At 37.4% G+C, this 20,967-nt stretch overlaps 1 protein-coding gene and 1 long non-coding RNA gene across 2 annotated transcripts in view; both read right to left on the bottom strand.

Annotated features, from left to right (window-relative positions):
• Positions 1 to 510: 510 nt before the first annotated feature.
• The window catches only part of LOC141363626 (uncharacterized), a 77,844-nt gene continuing 57,387 nt past the window's right edge, over positions 511 to 20,967 (bottom strand). Inside the window, exon 3 of the long non-coding RNA XR_012369104.1 lies at positions 511 to 1,231. This is a non-coding gene — a long non-coding RNA (uncharacterized lncRNA). The remainder of the gene's footprint in view (positions 1,232 to 20,967) is intronic.
• tob1b (transducer of ERBB2, 1b) lies at positions 12,425 to 15,975 on the bottom strand. Its single transcript, XM_055175780.2, has 2 exons — positions 15,749 to 15,975; positions 12,425 to 14,504 (listed from the first exon to the last, which is right to left on the bottom strand). Exon 2 carries the CDS (start codon positions 14,375 to 14,377, stop codon positions 13,403 to 13,405), a length of 975 nt encoding a protein of 324 aa, XP_055031755.1. The 5' UTR covers positions 14,378 to 14,504; positions 15,749 to 15,975; the 3' UTR covers positions 12,425 to 13,402.

Here is a 20,967-nt window from a genome sequence, read left to right as displayed (position 1 = left end):
AATTAATGCCTTTGTGTCAGTTTATTGTTTAAAATGGTCCGCAAATCTACGTTTCATATATGTAACACGTGACCTTTCCACGGCATTACGCAATTACGTGAGGTCGCGCTGGCGCATCGCAGGACCGAAGATAGACAAAAAAGTTGTGGTTTAAAAGTGCATGTTTTTCTTGTCAAAAATGACAATCGTTTCGCTAGATAAGACCCTTATGCCTCGTTTGGGACTGCTTTGAGTCATTTGAAACTGCAATTTCAAACTACACCAAAACTGTTAAGTGTTGGGGTCCATCAAAGTCCACCAAAATGAGAAAACTCCCGGAATGTTCCCCTCAAAAAACATAATTTCTTCTTGACTGAACAAAGAAAGACTTTAACATTTTGGATGACATGGTGGTGAGTAAATTATCTTTTTTTTTTTAAGAAAATGGACTAATCCTTTAACTCATATGCTGTGACAACATGCCCCACTATTGTCAACTCACAAAAGATCTGTGTGTGTTTAGTGAGCTATATTTTTTACTCCTTTAAAAAATTATGTCAAATCAACATATATTTTTATGTTACTTTATATTAACAAATTAAACAATTTTAGCTTGTTTTTTAAGTCAAAACTTATCAAGTTGTTTTACCTTCATGCTGCATTTTTTTAAGTGTGGCCAACACTCGTTCAGTAACCTTTTTGTAGGGAAGCCTTACATGCCTATAAGAAATTGCTCACCGTGAGACGTAAATATTTCCCCTAAGATTTAGGCCTCTGGTGTGCTAAGTACTAAACAAGCTGTAATTGCAACTATACAAACAAGTGTATTGTTCAATCCCCATTCTCAACACCTTAATACATTTTCCTGTCTCACAGAATGTTAATGCACCTTCCTCTGAGCTCATGGAAAAGAAAGAAATCATAGAGCGGGTGATCATTAATCTTGAGTCAGAGAAGCTTTCTCATGTACAAGAAAGCGACTTTATAAAAGCCTTCCCAGCATGGTTACAAATCTTATGCGCGCTCTTCTAAATAGTCCTTCTGTGACCAGCTATCCTCCTGATCCCCGGACCAAGCTGTGAGTTTAAGTATGTGCTTACTATTCACTGAATCTGTGCTGAAGCTGAGCAGTCATGACCACCAAACAGGGATGAAAGGCGAGTACTGAATAGTGACGCTTAACCGGTAATTCATCCTGCTTGAGTTGGTGCCAGGTATTCGGCTGGAGTTCACACACACACCCAAGGACACCCTGGGAACAAACGGGAAAAACATTTGCAACACAAGGAGACAGTTGGAAACATAAGACAACTAGTAAATATACGTTCTTATGTTGCGGTATTTTCTAATTTAATTGTGAAAATAATAAAGTGATTTTTTTGTGATTCAGTGGCGGCCAGTGACTTCTTTTTTCGAGGGCGCGCGATGCGAAGTTCGTCACAACATGTATGTAGCCCGTCATGTGTGTGGTTTATTTTGTCCAAATATGTGTTCTGCGCATCGAGTGATCATATGTGCATCACGTGTCTTGTCAAAATAAGTGCCTGCTGCAGATGCATCTAAAGGGTTTATGATAAAAGAGACGCTCGCGTTTGCCAGTTACTCGCATAATATCATGTATAAGTTTAAGTTTAAGTATAAGTTTAGTGTTAAGGGAGTGTCTTGCGTGTATTTTGTGAACGTGAGCGCCTCTTTTATTCTAAACAGTTTTGACGGGTGTGCAGCAGTCACTTATTTTGACAAAACACGTGATGCACATGGTTTACATGACACAAACACAGTATTTTGAAAACGCAAGCAACACACACGACACTCCGAACACTTATTTTAAATTAGCGCCCCCGGGATGAGCAGTCACGAGCCGCCACTGATGTTTTACATAAAATTATCCTGCAAAATGTAAAGAACATGTGTGAAATATATCCTTAATATCTTTAATATTGACTGAGAACCATGTCAAATACAAAAAAAAATTATGTTATGTTACGCCGTTTTCCATCTGTCCTGGAAATTGAACGGTAAGTAAAACTAAATTATTTACATAATTTTTTTAATGCTCTGATTTTAAAGGTGCAGTGTGTAAATTTAAGCAGCATCTAGTGGTGAGGTTGCGAATTGCAACCAATGGCTCAGTCCACCTGCTTTTTGAAACACATAGAGAAGCTACGGTAGCCGCCACCAGACAAAAATGTTAACATCGAAGACAACTTAGTAAAAATATTTGTCCGTTAAGGGCTTCTGTAGAAAAATGGCGGCACAAAATGGCGGCTTCCATGTAAGAAGATCCTCGGTGTGTGTAGATAAAAACGTCTCATTCTAAGGTAATAAAAACATAACGGTTCATTATGAAAGGTCTTTATACACCACTGATCATATAGTTTTGTGGATTATTTAGCATTTCTGTCAGTAGATCCTTCTAAAAATTACACACTGCACCTTTAACTTTTATGAACTTTTATAAACTTGTTTTCTGTGGCTGCATATTATGTTTATTTCTAATGTTCACTGATGTAAAATAATAGCTGTGTATTTAAGCACTGGTACAGAGTAATTTTGATACTGTGGATCTATTTTATGAGCCAGTAGTTATTGTTTGCTGTTGTTTCAATGGTGAATAAACACTGAGTATACGAACACATAACACTGCAATGTCTTTGAGGGTTGAAGGAGGTCAAAATCGACTGCACTCTCAGCTCCATAATGTTGCATAAAGCCTCAGTGAGGTTTTAAAATGATGCCATGACTTCATTCTTTTGTTCATAAAAGCACTCATGAATTTGTTGCAAAATGGAAACATTATAGGATATGTTTGGCCCTGAAAAAGGGCCTCATATTTCATGGTCATTATATAAGACACAGACCAATCATTTGACCCCATGACTCCCACATTATGGCAGCCCACACCATTTGTGGATTCCTTACTATGTTGGCAGTGCACACTGTGGGCTGAAGGCCTCCTTTAAGTTTTCTTCAAATGTCAAAAATACACTCGTAAAATGCTGGGTTGTTCAAACTCATGGTTGGGTAAAATATTGACCAACCCAACCCAATTTTGGTTTAAATTAACCCAGAAATTGTACACACTGGACTCAACCATGCACTGTTACATTACAGGTACAGTAACATACACTCTAAAAACAAACGGTGCTATATAGCACCAAAAGTGGTTCTTTGCTCGTAATCATAGAAGAACCGTTTCTAGTGCCATATAGCACCAGCGAAGCACCTGTGTGGAACCATATAGTGCTATGTAGAACCAAATGTGGTGCTATAGTGGTGCTATATGGCACCTATGTGGTTCTGCACAGGTGCTTCGCCGGTGCTGTATGGCACTGGAAACGGTTCTTCTATGGTTGCGATTCAAATCAACAGTTTTGGTGCTATATAGCACCGTTTGGTTTTTTAGACTGTACCCCAAAACGGTACAAAATTGTATTATGGAGCCTTAGGGTACCACCCCAGCGACGGAAAGGGTACAGTTTAAACCCTTTTCTTTTGACAATGTGGGCTGAACCAACCCAGCATTTTTGGGTTAAAATAACCCATCATAGGTTAATTTAAACACAATGGTTAGATTTTCAATATATTATCCAACCAAAGGTTGAAACCTAGCAGTACAGCAGCAAAAGTTTAGGTTGAAAGTGCTTTTTTTGTTCTTGCACCAAATTATGCATCATCGCAGGTTAACCTTGGATACAAATAGATAGGAGCTCATTGTCACATTTTTACCCCAGTGATTACTACTTAGGGTTTGTTTATTTTTGGAAGTTATTTTCTGCATAGGCACATGTCCCAATAGGCACCTTATGGGGTCATGTGCTATTACTATTTATATATAGCCCAGGTTTACAGCAAAATTTAAACTCAAAACAATCCATTAAACACCAATGATAAAAAACAGCATACAAAATTGTTCTGGCCCACTTAAACTGATGTTAAAACTTTTTTAAGCCCATAGCCTTTAGTTTATGTCACAGACATGAAGTATGATTGGCTGCTACTGATAGTCAGAGGCAGATGGCATTAGAGAATGGGGGTGGGGAAATCTTATTCTGGGGAGAATTTTATTGGTCAAAAATTATATACATCATTGTATACAAGATGAGTCACCAACATTTTGTCAACCTTTAGGAGTTTAGGCTACTCAATAAACATGAAAAAAATCAGAATATTGTATAATACATTGCTGATAAACTCATTTAAAGGGGACATATCATGAAAATCTAACTTAAGTGCTATAATTGGGTCCCCAGTGCTTCTTTCAACATAAAAAATGTGAAAAAGATCAACCCAGTAACTTAGTTTTGGTAAACTATTCTCTGCAAGCATTTGAACAATAGGCCATTGAAATCTGGCTCCCCTTGTGATGTCAAAAGGGGAAATACCGCCCCTTAATCTGCACTATCCAACCACGGCACAGCCATTATAGTGCAGAGCGAGAAAATAATTGACAGCACAAATGTGTTTCAATTTCAACAAACCACCATTATGGCGATCAGTGTTTGCATTTAAAGGGACACACCCTTAAACCGCACATTTTTGCTCACACCTATAGTGGCAATTTCAACATGTTGTAATAAATGATCTATGTATTTTGAGCTAAAATCTCACATATGTACTCTGGGGACACAAAAAAATTTATTTGACATCTTAAAAAAGTCTTGTGAAATGCCCCCTTTAAAGTAGAGGAAGAATTCACAAGTAAAATTATACGAGAACGTATTCAGACTAACTATTTTAGTCGCGTTCTCCTTTTCAAACACAGGTTGGTTTATTTAAAGCTGTACAACTCATGATACTTAACATTAAGTGATACGCTTTCAGTTAAAGTCATGGATCTTATCATATAGCACATTAATGACCCCTTTACATTTTTTGATGCTGAATAATTTAGACCAGGAGTGCTGCACTGATTTACTTACCTCACTGATTTCTTATATGACATTAGACTACATTAAGATGAGATGTGTGAAACAGAGGCAAAATAATAACCATCAGGTTAACAGAAGTTTAAAAAGGCAAATATTTACAGTTACCATACTTACAAGGTAATCACGTCACAGTTATCACGTGACAACAGATTATAAACACTGAGGTCATGTCCCATAGCAGTAGATGGTTTCCTATACACCACAAGTCACCTGACTAGAATTCCTTTGCTTTGAATCAGACAGGAATTCCTAAGTCCTGACGTATGGGGTGTTCCCAAATAAAAACATTCAGTGGGTGTGAACGCGTGCGGACATTATATCTCAGTGGGTCCCTTACCTAGGCCCCTGAGCTCACACCAATATAACAGCACCAAAAGAAAGGCCTACAGTGTCATGAGAGTGGGCTTAAAGTCAGGGAATCCAAATGATGGCCTGCGTCAGCTGGGAAGACAGTGGCTTTTTCATAGGGGTGGCCCATATGTTGCCTATTTAAGAAAGGAATGAAGTATAACACATTTATTAATAATGCGCTTTTCATACACCCTGCATGTTTTGCAATTTTTCATTAATTACATAGCTAACATACAACATTGTTTATAAATAGTAACAACAATATTTGCTGAACGTAAACTAGCTGTGTAGATACACTGTGTCCGAAATCGTGTACTGCTTTATTGAAAATGATAGTATGTTCTGTGTAATTATAAATACATTTTGGATGTACTGTATCCACCATGTTTTCATGTCATGTGATCCATGAGTTCTTTGTCTTTTATCTTTTATTTTTGATAAAAAGCAAGTTAAAATAAAGGAACAATAATTTTATTTACAAATGTAAAATAAAATGGATTTTATATTATTATAAAATAGTTTATACATTTTCTTCTTGTATGGCACTCAACATGTTGAAGCTCCAACAAGCACATCCATCCATCATTAATTTAAATGACTCCAGTGAGTTAAGAGTTAATATTTTATTCACTTAATATTTTGAGCTTATTCAGCAATCCATGGTAACATACAAATCAGCATGGTAGGTTCAAATATGGTTGCACATTGATAATGTTGAATCTCATTGGTTCTTGCGTGTCTCATGACTAGTTGTCATATGCATGTTTTATCACGAGAACCAATAAGATTTAACGTTATCGAAGTTGACCTCATAACCTATCTTATATCTGCGCTTTATAACATGACGGCATTTTATTATAAAATTGTTTATTTGTGTTCAGCTAAAGAAAGGATACAGCGGGAAAAATAAGTATTTAACACATCAGCATTTTTATCAGTAAGGGGGATAAAAAATGTATTTATTATGACTCAACTTGTATACTTAAATGTTCTAATTTCTTTGTATGAATTCAATATTTGGCTTGATGGCTACATCTGGTGGAAATTTTGTGTCAATAGCCCACTTAGAAATCCCCTTATGCCAAGTTCAGACTGCACGGTTTTAGCCCTGATTTTGACTCGAGAAATTGCAGACAAATGCCCGAAATCACAGGCAAATAGATGCTCGTGCACGCGAGTGACAATCACACAGTGTGAATGATAAAAAAACCACTCTGAGAGAACCGCCGACAAGTCGCCGACACCCGTGAGATATTTGGCATGCAAGATGTCTGAACCTGTCAGCGATTCAAAATCATGCCATGTGAAATGTGTTTTGACTGAAAATAACATTGGTGATGACCTACAGCCAATGAGAGAGCAACATACAGGACAGCTGGAAGTTCGGGGAGGAGTATCTCCAACTATTTCCTCCTTCATAATCTTTATTTATTTTTCTTCCTTCTGCTGCAAATGAGCACATGATGCAATTTGTATGGTAAGCTTCTTGCGGGCTATCAATAGTCTCACTTGAGAACTCCGGTCTTGCACGCGTTACCTCACCTTCTCGCGTGCGTTTGGTTGTGAGACGTAGTTTTTGGACCTGGACAAAGTTGTCGCCGATTCTTCCTACGGTAAAGTCATGCAGTATGAAAACCCATGTCGCCAATCCATCATGCAGTCTGAAACAGCAGCGACTGAACGCTACCACAGATAATCACGCAGTGTGAAACCACAGGTGACCCGACTAGTTTAAAAATCATGCAGTCTGAACTCGGCATTACTCATAAAAATGCTGATGTGTCAAATACTTATTTTCCCCGCTGTACATCTGGATGGCATGAGGGTGGGTAAATTATTGGAGAATTTTCTTATTTTAGTGAACTATTTCTTTAAAGCAGCCTTCTGTGGGTTTTATGTCAGCCCTCTGAAAGATGGCCAATCAAAATGAGCAAAACAGAATCACACCAGGAGTGGCCAATCAAATTTTAGGCCACACCCCATTTGTTCCCACCTTTGTTGGAAGTGATAACAAAATGTCATTTTATTATCCCATCTGTGCTATCATAATGAAATCTAATATCCAACAGTACACAATCAGTACAATTGTAATATACTAACATGCATTAGCCATATGCATAACAATTAACAGACATACAACCGTTTCTCAAATAGCCAAAACAAACAGCTGCCTTATCTCTCCTGAGTCAAAGTGGGTATATTAAAAAAAGACATTGTGTTGCTGCTTCCTACTGTAAGTGCAAATATCTATGGGTAAGAAGAACTGTGGGGAGCCATCCAAGATGAAATTACACAGGCCGGGAACACTGAATACCTCTGGGACCAGCGAAAGAGAAATGGCCTCCGCTGCCACAGATACACTCATGGAGAAAGGCAGTATGACTGCATCCACAATCCATCACACTGCACCAGTCGGTGTCCAAGTGCTGCTTGTCATTCATTGTGTAAGATGGTTTGTTGCAACTGTTGTTGTGAGCTCTTAAGGTCTGCTGTTGTGCCCTGTTACTGTACGGACTGATGGTTTTACATTTGTAAAAATGATGCTTCGCTTATGCATAATTTATAGCAGGGATGCACTTGGACTAATAAGCAGGTTGTTTATGTTATGTTAAATGTTTAGGTGATTAAGGGGAATATGTAATGCAAGGCAATTACAGAGAGTCCTGTCCAACTTATGCATTTTTAACATCTTTAATAAACTAGATATGCATTTGATTGCATTCATTTTGTGATTTTAACTCAATTAAATCAGTTTGTGGAAAGGATTTATTAAGACTTAAATGTGTGGTCTGATCATATCTGAATTAGTTTTCCTTTAAAAAATTATTTTTCATCTAAATTTGGTTTTGATTGGCACAAACTTATTCAAGCTGGTTATGCTGGAGCATTAATTTTTTGAAAGATGTTTTTATCTGTTTACTGTGATTGTCCTATAGATAATGTATTTATAGGAACCCTTGTTTTTAAGTACATTTAGATACGTATAAATAGCACCAAGTGTAAAATCGTGCAATTCCACTTTGGCGTGCATATGATACGTCAGTCCTTCCCATTCACTTAAACGGCTCTTTTTTGTCATTTTATTTATTGGTTTCTCTATTTTTTTGTTTTTTAAACAATTTTCGTTTGGATTTGAAGTTAGATTTGAGATTTGCTTAAGGAGGTTATTTAATATACAGGTTTCTCCATGTTTTTGTCTATATTCATGCTGAAAAATCAAAAACCATTACAGAAAATTCTAATGGTTTCCATTAAAATACCAATAGGAACCATTAGCTTTTACAATTACACTGTAGTGTGTTTTCCGCCATATTCTATTAGAACCAATAAAATTCCCAATAAAACCAATAGAATTTCTGTGATGGTGTCTATTGTTGTTTTTTAGCAGGGATTTAAGCCATGGTCACTTGGAGTTGGGGTTAAAATTGGGGTTTGGGTTAGGATGTCATTTTTATATGACAAAAAGCTGTTCTGACCCTAAACCCAAGTGAAAATTGTAAAAAAAAATTGAGAAACCAATAAATAAAACGACAAAAAAGATGCGCCGTTTAAGTGAATGGGAAGGACTGGCATTTCATATACACGCCAAAGTGGAATTTGGCGTAGGCTATGTATTGCACGATTTTTACACTTCGTGATATTTACGCAACTCCGTGAGACTGGGTTAATCTTATAATCTACACTCTAAAAAATTTTGGGATTTTTAATTAAGTTATATAGTTACGTTACTTTTTGATTCTTTTTCCGTGATATTATTGTGTATTTCCGCGGTTTTTCGTGATCGTATAACGAATTCCTGTTTTCGTGTGATTATCACGTATTGGTTACTTAACTGTTTTGTCCTATTTTCTTACCATTGTCTCTTCGGTTTAGGGTTAGATTACATAAAATGACATCCCTACCCAAACCCAACTATAACCCTAACGCCGGGCGACATATAAAAAAAATAAATCAGAAAAAAATTGTATAAAGTGACATACTAATTCAAGCACCAAATCTAACCCTAAACCGAAGGGACAATGGTTTAAAGATAGAAAAGCAGTTGAGTAACCAATACGTGATAATAACACAAAAACAGGAATTCGTCATACAATCATGAAAAAATGCAGAAATTCGTGATAATATTACGAAAAAATAATAAAAAATTTACGTGACTATATCACGAAACCCTGTGAGACTGGGTAGCTCAAAAAGGACGAATCAAACCCTTTGGGTTGTAATTTAACCTATGCTGGGTTGCTTAAACCCAAATAGAGTGCCACAGGGATGGCATATTTTTGTAGGCTAACCCGGAAGTTAGCGGTGTCAATGGTTTGCTTGCCCATTTATTTTTCCCATAGACTTTTGAATTATTGCAAAAAATAAGCTCTGTGTTTAACAAATTGTATGACACTTACACGTTTTGTCCAACAACAACAACTTTTATGAATTTTAAAGTCAACATTTGTCTTTTTTTTAATCACATTTACTCAAAATTCATAAAATTGGTATACATCTGTGAAGATTAACTTGTTGGACAAAACATATCAGTGTCTTTAAGTTTTATTAAACACAGAGCTTATTTTCTCTATAGGGGAAAATAAATGGGATTTTTTGCGAGGGAACAAGTGTCCCACTAACTTCCAGGTTAGCAAAAACGTCATTCCTGCGGCAATCTATTGCTGGGTTGTTATAATTCATTGTTGGGTCAAATATCGTCTAGGTTAATTTAACCCACTGGGCAGGGTCCGTCCCTTTTTGACCCAATACTGGGTTATTTTTAAGAGTTTATAAGGATAAATGGGGTTTGAATAGATTTAGTAACTTAAATTAAAAAAAATGAAACACCTATTTTGATATACAATCGTGTATTATGTCATTAGCTGTAATGAACGTAAACAAATAATTGTAAGAAATATGTTTCATTTTTCTTAGAGTCTTACTATTCTTTCTTTACAAAAAAAAAAACTCGAATCAACCAGATGTTCCTGACTTTCAAGCTCCTTTTAACACAGATGCCATGCATTTCAACCAAGGGTGTTGAACATCACCCAGCTATGACATGGATACACCTATGTCATTAGTTTTTAAAGCACTTTTGACATTTACAATACACAAAATGTTTATTTTAAATATTTACAGTCCACATTATAAAATCATATGCTCTGCTGATAATAAATAAGCACATTTATTATGTATGGTCATTCATTGTCTTTGCTGTGCCCATAATTTCACCTGCAGGTGACCTTGGCAGTGTCCCTTTACTGTGTCCCTAAAACAAGTTGGGAAAGATACTGTACTGTACATTGACTTTGGTACGATGACTTGACACTGACCAAAGCTTGATATTTGCGGGCAGCGGAACAGATTTTTACAATGCTCAGAGTTTACTATAGTCTATTTACCTTTAAAGGGCATTAGCACTCTAGTATATTGGTTTATGTGCTTTACTCCATGTAGGAGACTGTATCTGGGATGAATCTTGATACTGAGGAAATGGTTTCAATATCATCGGGAATGCCATGTTGGATTTTCATTGCCACTACACTTATTTTCTTCTGCCCATGTTCCTAACATATCTTTCCCAACAAAAGTCCTGGCTTACAAATATCTCAAATAATAACAAATGCTCATTAGGGCTAAACAAAATGGATGTGTGCAGCCTAACACATGGTCACAAACACATAACCTGGCTGCGACAAACATGTGATGTGCTTAAGTTGCAACCATAATAACTCACCGTGCCAAAACATACCACACCGTCGACCACAGATAAGCAGATGGTGCTATATCTGTGTCCACGCTGGCATCAGCAAAGTCTCAAACTGCAGTATTAAAAATAAACAAGCACACATTGTGAATGCCACGAGCACTCTAATCTCAGCTTTCCATGGAGTCTTTGCAATTCAACTGCAAAAGCAAGCGTACATTCGAGGCTTAATCATTGAGCTGTGCTAGTATGTCCACAAGAGCAACAAGCCTCTCACAGCACAGTGTGAGATGCAATAAGAAGGAACACAAGTCATTTGTTTCAGCCTTGCCACATATGGGATTGTTAGGGCCGACACAAGCATACAAGTACTCACATGGCCGGATAACAGTTTACAGTAGATGAATTTACCACCATGTATAAGAAATTACATCTGATCATTCATTTTAGTTATAATGCAGGGATAATGAATCAGAGTAGGCTTGTATTCATTTTTTTAAAGGTCACCTACACCGCACCTTGCTGAAACCAGACACACATGTTATCTGCACAGGAATGTTTGGAATGTGGTAAAGGCCCAAATTCTTGGTGCAAAATGAAAAGTGACATCAAGTCATAATTGTGGCAAGGATTTCTGGGTAGATCCAGGTCTTATTGTGGCGAAGATATGATCATTGTTAATGATAGCATTTTTATGTACACTATTTGTCCTCTATGAGGTTCCCACTCAAAGTCAAATATCAAATTCCCTGACTTTGACTACAAAGCTGAATCACCATGACTTATGTCCGGGATGCCACGAGTCTGGATAATGTAGCGTACATCATGAGTTTATAATAATGTAGCTCAAATGCATGAAATGAATGAACCATGCCAATAAACAGCTGTTTAGATTATAGTCAGCGGAGGCTTGGACCCGGAAATCGCATTTCTTACGTCACAAGTTAATAAGCGGATAACATTTTGATAAATTAAAAATTTAAAGTAACAAACAAAAATCCTTGATATTCAATGACTTGGACAAAAACAAATATTAAATTCCCTGATTTTCAATGTCCAGAAAAGACCTTTTAAAATCCCATGATATTCCACAAATTCCGTGACCCATAGGAACCCTGCCTTCAGTCCACAGTATTTGGTGAACAAACATTAAATTAAAAATAAAGTGTTCATTTTAAACAATCAGAAAGCTGTAAGGGTGCTTTTGAGCAGCTCAAATGATTTTATAGTTTCATGTTTCTTTTAGATTTGGTCAACTTGAATCATCTCTTCAACAAATCTTTTAGACAATGTATACCGCTCAGAGATATGAAACCATGGCAACAACAGACCAAATCAGGTAAGATCCCAGAATATTAAACATTATAATCGTAGCTGCCATTGAAAGTGTAAAAACAACACAAGACCTTGAAAGCGACAGTAAAGAGTCTTAAATAATTGACCTTCCATTAAAGGAATTAAAGAACACAAAGAGTTTTCTTGCCTAAATTTTCTTTTATTGAAAAAGGCCAGGGTGCAAATGTCAAATAAAAAAAAATAAAAGACAAGCATATATTTCAAGCATTTTAATACAAACTGAATATAAACCATTTCAGTCCCTCTTGACATGTAAGACATTGACTCAAAATACTTTGTTATACCATATTTTATCAAGTATTGCACAATGTAGGTACAAAATTAATATATACGATTACATTGTCTATAATATAGCAAAAATCTGTTGAACTCTTAACAGAAAATACAACTCTTTTTGTTTCAAAAAAGCAAATATTCCTACACTGAAATTCCAACACTAAGGAATATTCTGTACACAATCTTTATAGTTTTTGATCTATTTTAAAGATGAATTTCTTTAACAATTTAAAAAAAGGAAAACAAAAAACAAAATATATTATAACATAAAGCTTCTGCAGCCATCACAGATCACTGGAGTAGTAAAAAGATATAAATGCAATACCATGTTGTAGAAACAATATATATACTCTGATATTTTACAAACTCTGTACTCAATTAAATTATACAATTAGAAAAAAGACCACGTAACCCCAGATATATGCATTAGTGCCAATTTCGTAAAAATCAGCCAAGTCTTACCAACTTTAAAATACTGTAAGAGGCCAGAACTTGAAGCTTCTGTTTTTTTCTAATGTTTTATATCGTTTTTTCCAAAAGGTAGTAAAAAAAATATTTATTTTTTGCTTCATTGGCAAAAAAGGAAAAGACGCGTTTCGACTGAATGTAACCAAGCTTGGACATATCTGTAACAAGCTTTTAGTACAAACTCAAGGGGGCAGAGAAAGAGACTAAGGAAAACAAATCACCCTTGGGCACATGCGCTTATCACTGACTATTTAAGAGATTTTTCGTTTCCACATCCCAAAAAAAGTCTTTAAAGTAATGTGCGTCTTGCCTTTCTTTTTTCCTTTTGCCAACAATCAATCGATCTTAAACATTAGTTAGCCATAACTGGCTGGAATTGCTGGTTCGAATACTGCATGTTGCTGAGACTGAAGCTTAAGCCATCCATGAGGGACTTGTCGTTGATGCTTCCGTAGGCCGTGAACACATCGAAGGCATTGTTATACTGCAGAGGACTGAGGCTTAAGGGGTTCTCGTTTCCAAACATTGCGCTGGAGCTCCCCTGGCCTTGAAGGTTGGGAAACACAAACTCCTTGGCGTTGGGAGAAAGGGCCGAGGCCTTCTGCTGTTGACTTCCAAGGCCAAAGCTGTAGAGAGAGTGCATGGAGTTGGAGATGGGTTTCTGCTTAATTAAGCTGTTCACATTCAGGCCCAGGTTGGTGGGAGAAGCGCGTGCAACTTTGCCACCGTTGCGGCCGCTGCTCTTCATCTTGGTGGAGCCGAACTTGGTGGCGGCGAATGAGGCTGTGGTGAAGGTCAAAGGCTGATTGGAGCGTGGCATGAAGGAGGGGCTGACCGCGGCGGACTGGCCGAACGGCGGGGATGGAGAACTGGACTCCGAGGAGACGCCCACAGGGTCGTTGATTGGCATGAAGACCTGAGCCTCTGGGTTAAAACTGTTTCTGATCTCCTTGTCCAGCTCGGACCCGTTCTCATTGTTATCGTCCACGTATAGCACCTTTACGGGTCCCTTTTCCCCAATCTGGTAAGACACCTCAAAGGGGTCAATCCAAACGCTGAGGTCCTGAGGCAAGTTATTGCGCACATCTTCGATGTCCAGCCCGCTCTCTTTGGCTGCTTCCTCCACTACTGGATCCACCTTCTCCCCCACGTGTATACACCTGAACCCAGATCCTTTGTATGGCTTGTCGGGGTACCAGTGTCCTTCATATTTCTTCTTCAACTGTCTCTCCAACTCCTCGCCAAAGATGTTGACTCGTCGCCGTGGAAGTTTGTTATACAAGTAGGAAATGATGAAATTCAGAGCTACTTGGATTTCAAGCTGCATAGCTATGTGCCGTCAAGAGTTGCTTTAGGTGAGCGTTGCAAAAACCTCCAAGGCAGTAGTGATCAGTGGGGACCAACAGAAGTGCTGGTGGATGAGAAAAATGTTTGTCGATCCACAGGAAAATCGCCTTGAAGAAGGAAAAAGAGGTTTTCAGCTTTGTTTGACTGCAGACTTATAAACCATATGATCTGGCCCTTGTGGGCATGCATATGTAAACACTAAACAACTGCTACACACTTGATATCAGAAACGACAACACGAGGAAAAGACCAGGAAAACAAAACCTCTCAACATTCATTTAAACACAATGAAGCATGAAGAAAGTAAAAAAAAACTCATTATATTTTCAGGTAAACCCGTTTAAATGTGCCTCATCTCCCTGAGGGCGAGTCGTTTTACATATAGTCTACAGCAATTACATAATACGAATTCCCTTCCCTAATTTATTCCATCAACTGTTGCGCAAAATCGCGAAAATAGGGCATTTAAACACAATGCGACACATTGAGACAACATTGCGCAACAGATCTGATGTAGGATTTCCCAAACATCGCGACCAATAGTGTGACGTTGTATTTGGGGTGTGTAGCCTTAGCTATGGTGCCTCTACTAAATTACTAGTGTACGATTTTTGCGCAAACAGACGCGATGCGTTTTTCTATACAATGTAGCAACATGAGCTTTGAACAACGATCGCCTCGACACATATGTAAAAACAAATAACAGGGTAAAAACAATCGGGGTTGCTTTAAATGTTTGTGAGCATCAAGTCTATAATGCCTTAAAAGCATGTAACGTTAGTCAGCTCGCAGTTTTAATATCGAGACATTATTACGTATGGCTCCCTCATGAATATATGATGGGAACATTCTGGTCGCCCAGGCTTGAGGAGATAAACGCATAGTGTTTAAATAACTACACACAAACGGATTAAAAATGATGAAAATACGCCTAAGTGTCTAGCAAAATAAATGCGACAACAATCAAGTGTGGTTTCCCACGACCGTGCACGATTTTACACTGAACTTTGACACTACGAGATTGTGATCATACGTGCGTGTCGTATGGGCAGTAGACCTGAAAACCTAATCAGTCTTATCCGTAAAACAAACAGACGACAAATTTAGCGCATTGGAGAGGGGATCTTATAAGACTGCAAGATATAAACTAATGGTACGTGGTTGTTTTGCTAATATAAAAGGTAAACAATGCTACTTTAGACGAAAAGTGATCGTGTATGGCTCGTGTACTCTCTCATCGTATCAATAAAATCCAGTTTGAGACATTGAGACGCAACAAGAAACATTTATTTACACAATAACAAACGCGATCGGTATGAAAGGTTAGAAACGTCCAATGCCAGATACTTACATTAAATGACTTCGCCGTGTTTTTCTTTCTGGTTGGCTTGACAACAACCTTCCGCGACGATTCCTAGCTAACGATTATCGAATTTGTTAGTCCACTTAGGTTGCGTGAATATGTTTAATTGCTTGTTTGTTCTTCGTGTTGTTATGATGTATATTTTGTTGGAGTCAATCGTCAGGCAATCCGACTCCCCACTGCCTGGGAGTTTTTACAACTCTGCCCTTTAAACTCCTGACTGAATCTCCTTTATAGCTTTCCTCCGCCACGGACATGATGGGGGCGGTGATGCGGTTTTTCAGAGGTCAAAACCTCAGCGCGTCTTGTGATTGGACCAACGCCCTTTCGTCATATATTTGCCTCTTAAACCTCCCGCCTGATTGGCTCTGCTCTAATGTCAATAATAAAAGAGACCCGCCCCAGGCGGTGGTTTGGCCAATGAGCAAGTACATTTATGGCTTATGCGTTAAGTGTCTGCCTCCCACACACAGACGATCTAAACATAATAAGATACAGCTTTTGTATTATGTTAACTTGATTTATCGAGACACCTAGCAACATTGTAATGTTTGAATAGCATCATTGAATCTGTCATTGGTGGTGCATCTTAAAATAATTAATGTTAATAAACTGCGGTTGTGTGAAGGTCGAATTCAATGTTCTGTATAATGAACATCTAATTTCAGAGGTAAATGATCAACATAAATACGTAAAGGAGAAAGTGCAAGGACAGTGCTGCGGAGTGACTCGGGTCATTTGCCACAGAGTCGTAATCTGCCCTTGTTTGTTTTGCGTGGAAAAATACTCCAAGGCTATTGGCTGCCAAAGCTTTCGTCACCATCATCGTACGTCATAAATACACTACTATGCTCTCGTTTCTATGAATTCAACCCTGTTGTAAAACTTTACGATTATGATTTATATCATTCCATATAATAATAAAAGTATATAATGTAACCAAGGTAAATAATAACCAAATATTGCAGATTATTTATCATTACAATAAAAGTAAAATTTGTAACCTAATGCCTATCCCCAGTCACCTTATTATCACTATGTTATGTGATGTGTACTGTAAGATGATATAGCCATGTTATGTTGCTTTTTCTATAGTATCAGGAATAGAATGCTGACCCCTAACTCATCTCATATTTCATTTGCTGGGTAAGCTAATCTCCCATATGCAAGAGGTTTAAGTTTCCCGGCGTCATTAATTGTCATAAGCTCAACCAAATATGGCCTTTGTTTGTACAATAAGCCCTGTACCATATGGGTGAGGTCTGGACATGGTGTGAATAAAAAGAGGCACGTTTTAAAGGAACTTTGCACATAATCAGATAATTAGAGATGACTGGTTGGCACTCATAGCTATGCATAGCATATTAATAAGAACAATCATTTAAAAGTTGTTCTTCTCTATGGTTAGGCAGCACCAATGCCAATTTGATTCCAAGTTGTGTATTTTACTTTCTCTGATTCATGTTTGCCTGTGCAATATTATCTTTCTGGCCTAATAACACGAAGAGCAGGAACATGTATGATAGCACATTTCTAAACCGAGAAGGCAGGATAAGCTAATTTGCTTAGCAGGGATATTGTGAATGTTCAAAGTTCAGAGAAATTGGCACAGTGGGAGGAGGGAATAGAGACTTAACCGATGCCTGTTTGGTTATCATTGCCCTCTTTGGTCACGGCTGATAAGGTGGAACTGAAATGTGACCTGACTGTTTCTCTGGGTTTGATAAAAAAAACTAATAACACAATGTTTGTATGCTGCCTATGAATCCAAACAATTTGTATTTCACGGTTTAAGGCCCCATTTTAATATTCAAATAAGTATTATCAATATCAATAGTTAGTGTTTTTGCTCAAGATTAATGGATATTAAGAGAAATTAGCCTATGGCTCGTGCTTGATCTTAACCAAACCTGTCATCATATGACACTTTTGAAAATTTAAACTATTCGTTTACATTTAAAAATACAAAAAAAAAACCTCAAAAGGAGTTTATTATGACGTCACTTTCATAGATGTTTACGTAAATACATAGACGTAAAAATGTTGTAGAAGCAGTAGCATAGCAACAATACTTACATTCACAACAAACTTGGCTTGTCCCTGATTATGACAAGCATGTCCACACTGGGTCACACCCTTATCTTTCTTAAAATTACTCAATGACGTATTTCAGGAACTTCTGCGTCTAGAAAGAGCACCCTTTCTACATTCCACATTCAATAATTCCATGACTGTTTAAGCTTGGTAACAATACACACATACATATACACATACCTACAAACTGTGTCTGTTTAAAAATGTGTCTCACATTAGATATGATCTAAACAAAAGACAAAACAAACAAAGTCCACATTAGCTGCACAGGTACAGAAGGGTAGTAGATCCCAGATTGCTCCTCTGCAGGGGTGTGCATAAGCATGCAGAAGATACTACATAAGCATTTCCAGCATTGCACTGACTCACATTGTGGAGTCCTGCCAGTGTAGGTGGAACAAGGAGTTTGTGTGATATGATATTGAGTATTACGGCAAAGCACATCAATGCCACAAAAAGACACATAAGCACACAGTGTCCTTTAATCTTTTTATTAAAAAAGGCAAAATCGAATTAATTCAAATTTTAAAAAATTGTGGCTTGTATATGTAAGTCATTTATACTACGGGTCCATTGAATGCTTGAATCTGATTGGCTGAAGAACGTTCTCAGGTGTGCAATTATTTTCTGGGAAACGCATTCCGAATGTAGTTCCAGGCAGCTCTCTTTATCGCATTACAGTTCATATCACTTTGCATAGTTAACTGTAATAACGGACTAACAAAAACAACATGACAGACGATTTTCCGCTTCGCGTTGTGGCCTGTCATCAATTGTTCCTTACATAGATGCTTTCAGTGGCAACAACATAAACAAACGACTTTCGTGGACCTTTCGGTAGACTTCCGCATTGAATCAATAACAACAGCGCCCTTCTAGAGTAGATTATTTTTAATAACAAGCAAAATAAATAACCAGTAAATTATGTAATCAAATCACAGCTAACTTAGCTAACGTTACTGTGTAAAATGAATGTATGCAATGTTTGCTACAAATTACTACTTAAAGGAACAGTATGTAAAAAAATGTATATCAATTAATCATAAAATGGCCCTGATATGTCACTAGACATTAAGAAATCATTTTCATTTCAAATACTTATATCACTGACAACAGTGGTATGGCCAGGATATTGTCATTTAAAAAGTGGAGTTGCAGCCCTCAACTGATGTTTATGTTATCATTTTTTGTATTGGCCACCGGTTGTGTGATTGCAGTACCAGTTTTAGCCACAAGTTTTGTGATTGCAATACCAGTTTTGGCCACAATCCTGCATACTGTTTCTTTAAAGCTACTTAAATTCTTGCCTGGCTGCCAAATCCACAGCAGTGATCCATGCTCATGTCTCCCCTCGTGTTTAGGAAACCAAAATATTTTTATTTTCCTCAGGGTACTTGTTCCAGCTTTAAATTTAGTTGCTAGCCAGACCATTAAACACACACAGGCCTGATGTTAAAGGGACACTGCACTTTAAAAAAAATTATGCTATTTTCCAGCTTCCCTAGAGTTAAACATTTGATTTGTCCAATCAACTGATCTTCGGGTCTGGCGGTAACACTTTTAGCATAGCTTAGCATAATCCATTGAATATGATTAGACCATTACCATCGCACTCAAAAATAACCAAATAGTTTCAATATATTTTTCCTATTTAAAACTTGACTCTTCTGTAGTTACATTGTGTATTAAGACTGATGGAAAATTAAAAGTAGCAATTTTCTAGGCAGATATGGCTAGGAACTATACTCTCAGATCTTGCGTAATAATCAAGGACTTTGCTGCCATACCATGGGGCTGAAGCAGGTGCAATGATATTACGCAGCTCCCCAAAATATTGAAAGTTATTGCACCTGCTGCAGCCATGGTCAACTCTTTGTTTTTTTTAGCACGATGCTAATGGTCTAATCATTATGCTAAGCTATGCTAAAAGTGGTACCACCAGAAGCGGAGATCAGCTGATTGGATTCCAAAATGGTAAAAATCAAATGTTTAACTCTAGGAGAGCTGGAAAATTAGCCTATTTTCAAAAAAAGTGGAGTGTCCCTTTAACTTCTGCCCAAACGCGTAACTGGCAATGAGCGTGCGTTTTATGAAACCGTCTATACACATAAAGAATTTATGTAATTTTTATTATCCATCTCTTTCTCCTTTCTTTTTAGGAGAATGAAATGGAGCAAAAAATTGATGACTCATCTTGCACTCCCACTTTTGTCCAATTAAAAGCTCTCTAGAATGAGCATGTCCCCTTCCCTAGTAGCACTACCAAGTAGCAAATTATGGTTCACAGGTTATCAAAGGCTACTGGTGTAAAGATATAAAGATGAAGAAGTCTGATATGTCCCAATATTTCATGTCCCAAAATAAATATTGAACTAATTAAGAAGATAAATTACATCACCTTAGCACGTCTGACTGTTCAGAAAATGGTCCCTAGTAGTCAATGGGGTGGTACCCTTTCAAAACCTAAAGGGTTAAGTACCAAATGTATACATATCTGTTCCTGTCTGTAAATGGTGTGTATTGGGACATTTTTAAACAATACTACCTCTGTGACAGCTAGGGACCATTTTTGACATTTTTTTTCTGACAGTATGTGTGACAAACATCTCAGCTATTTTTATTATCATTATTATTAATATATCTAAACAGTTCAGTTTAAAACGGAGTGCAGACAGCTTCAGTAGTTGTTGTTTACTAATGAACAGTCTAACAGAGGGCTTTAGCTAAGTCACAAGCCCTTGCCAAGAGCCTGGAATGCCACCCGTACAAATAATACAGGCACTCTCAATAATATTTACCATCTGTGTTGCAAGCCCTTTAGATAAACTAGACTGCTCTTAGTTACAGTTTACTAATGGTTTTGCACTTAGGAAAATGATTATGACACGAGCAGATGTATTATAGCTGGCATTGATCTGAGATGAGGGAACTTAGTGGTCGAACTGAATGTACGGTAGTACCATAACGTAACTCGATTGCACATGGAAGGACACAACCTTTATATTTCGATATGGAAGGGCGGACATTATCATCATCTTATATCGTTTCTCTTCATGTGAATCATTCTCTTTATAAACCGCAAGTAACGATGTAGCAAGGTGTAACAAGGAGGC

Source organism: Misgurnus anguillicaudatus, chromosome 4, assembly GCF_027580225.2.
Source record: "Misgurnus anguillicaudatus chromosome 4, ASM2758022v2, whole genome shotgun sequence".
Classification (NCBI taxonomy): domain Eukaryota; kingdom Metazoa; phylum Chordata; class Actinopteri; order Cypriniformes; family Cobitidae; genus Misgurnus; species Misgurnus anguillicaudatus.
This window is presented reverse-complemented; position numbering and strand designations above follow the sequence as displayed.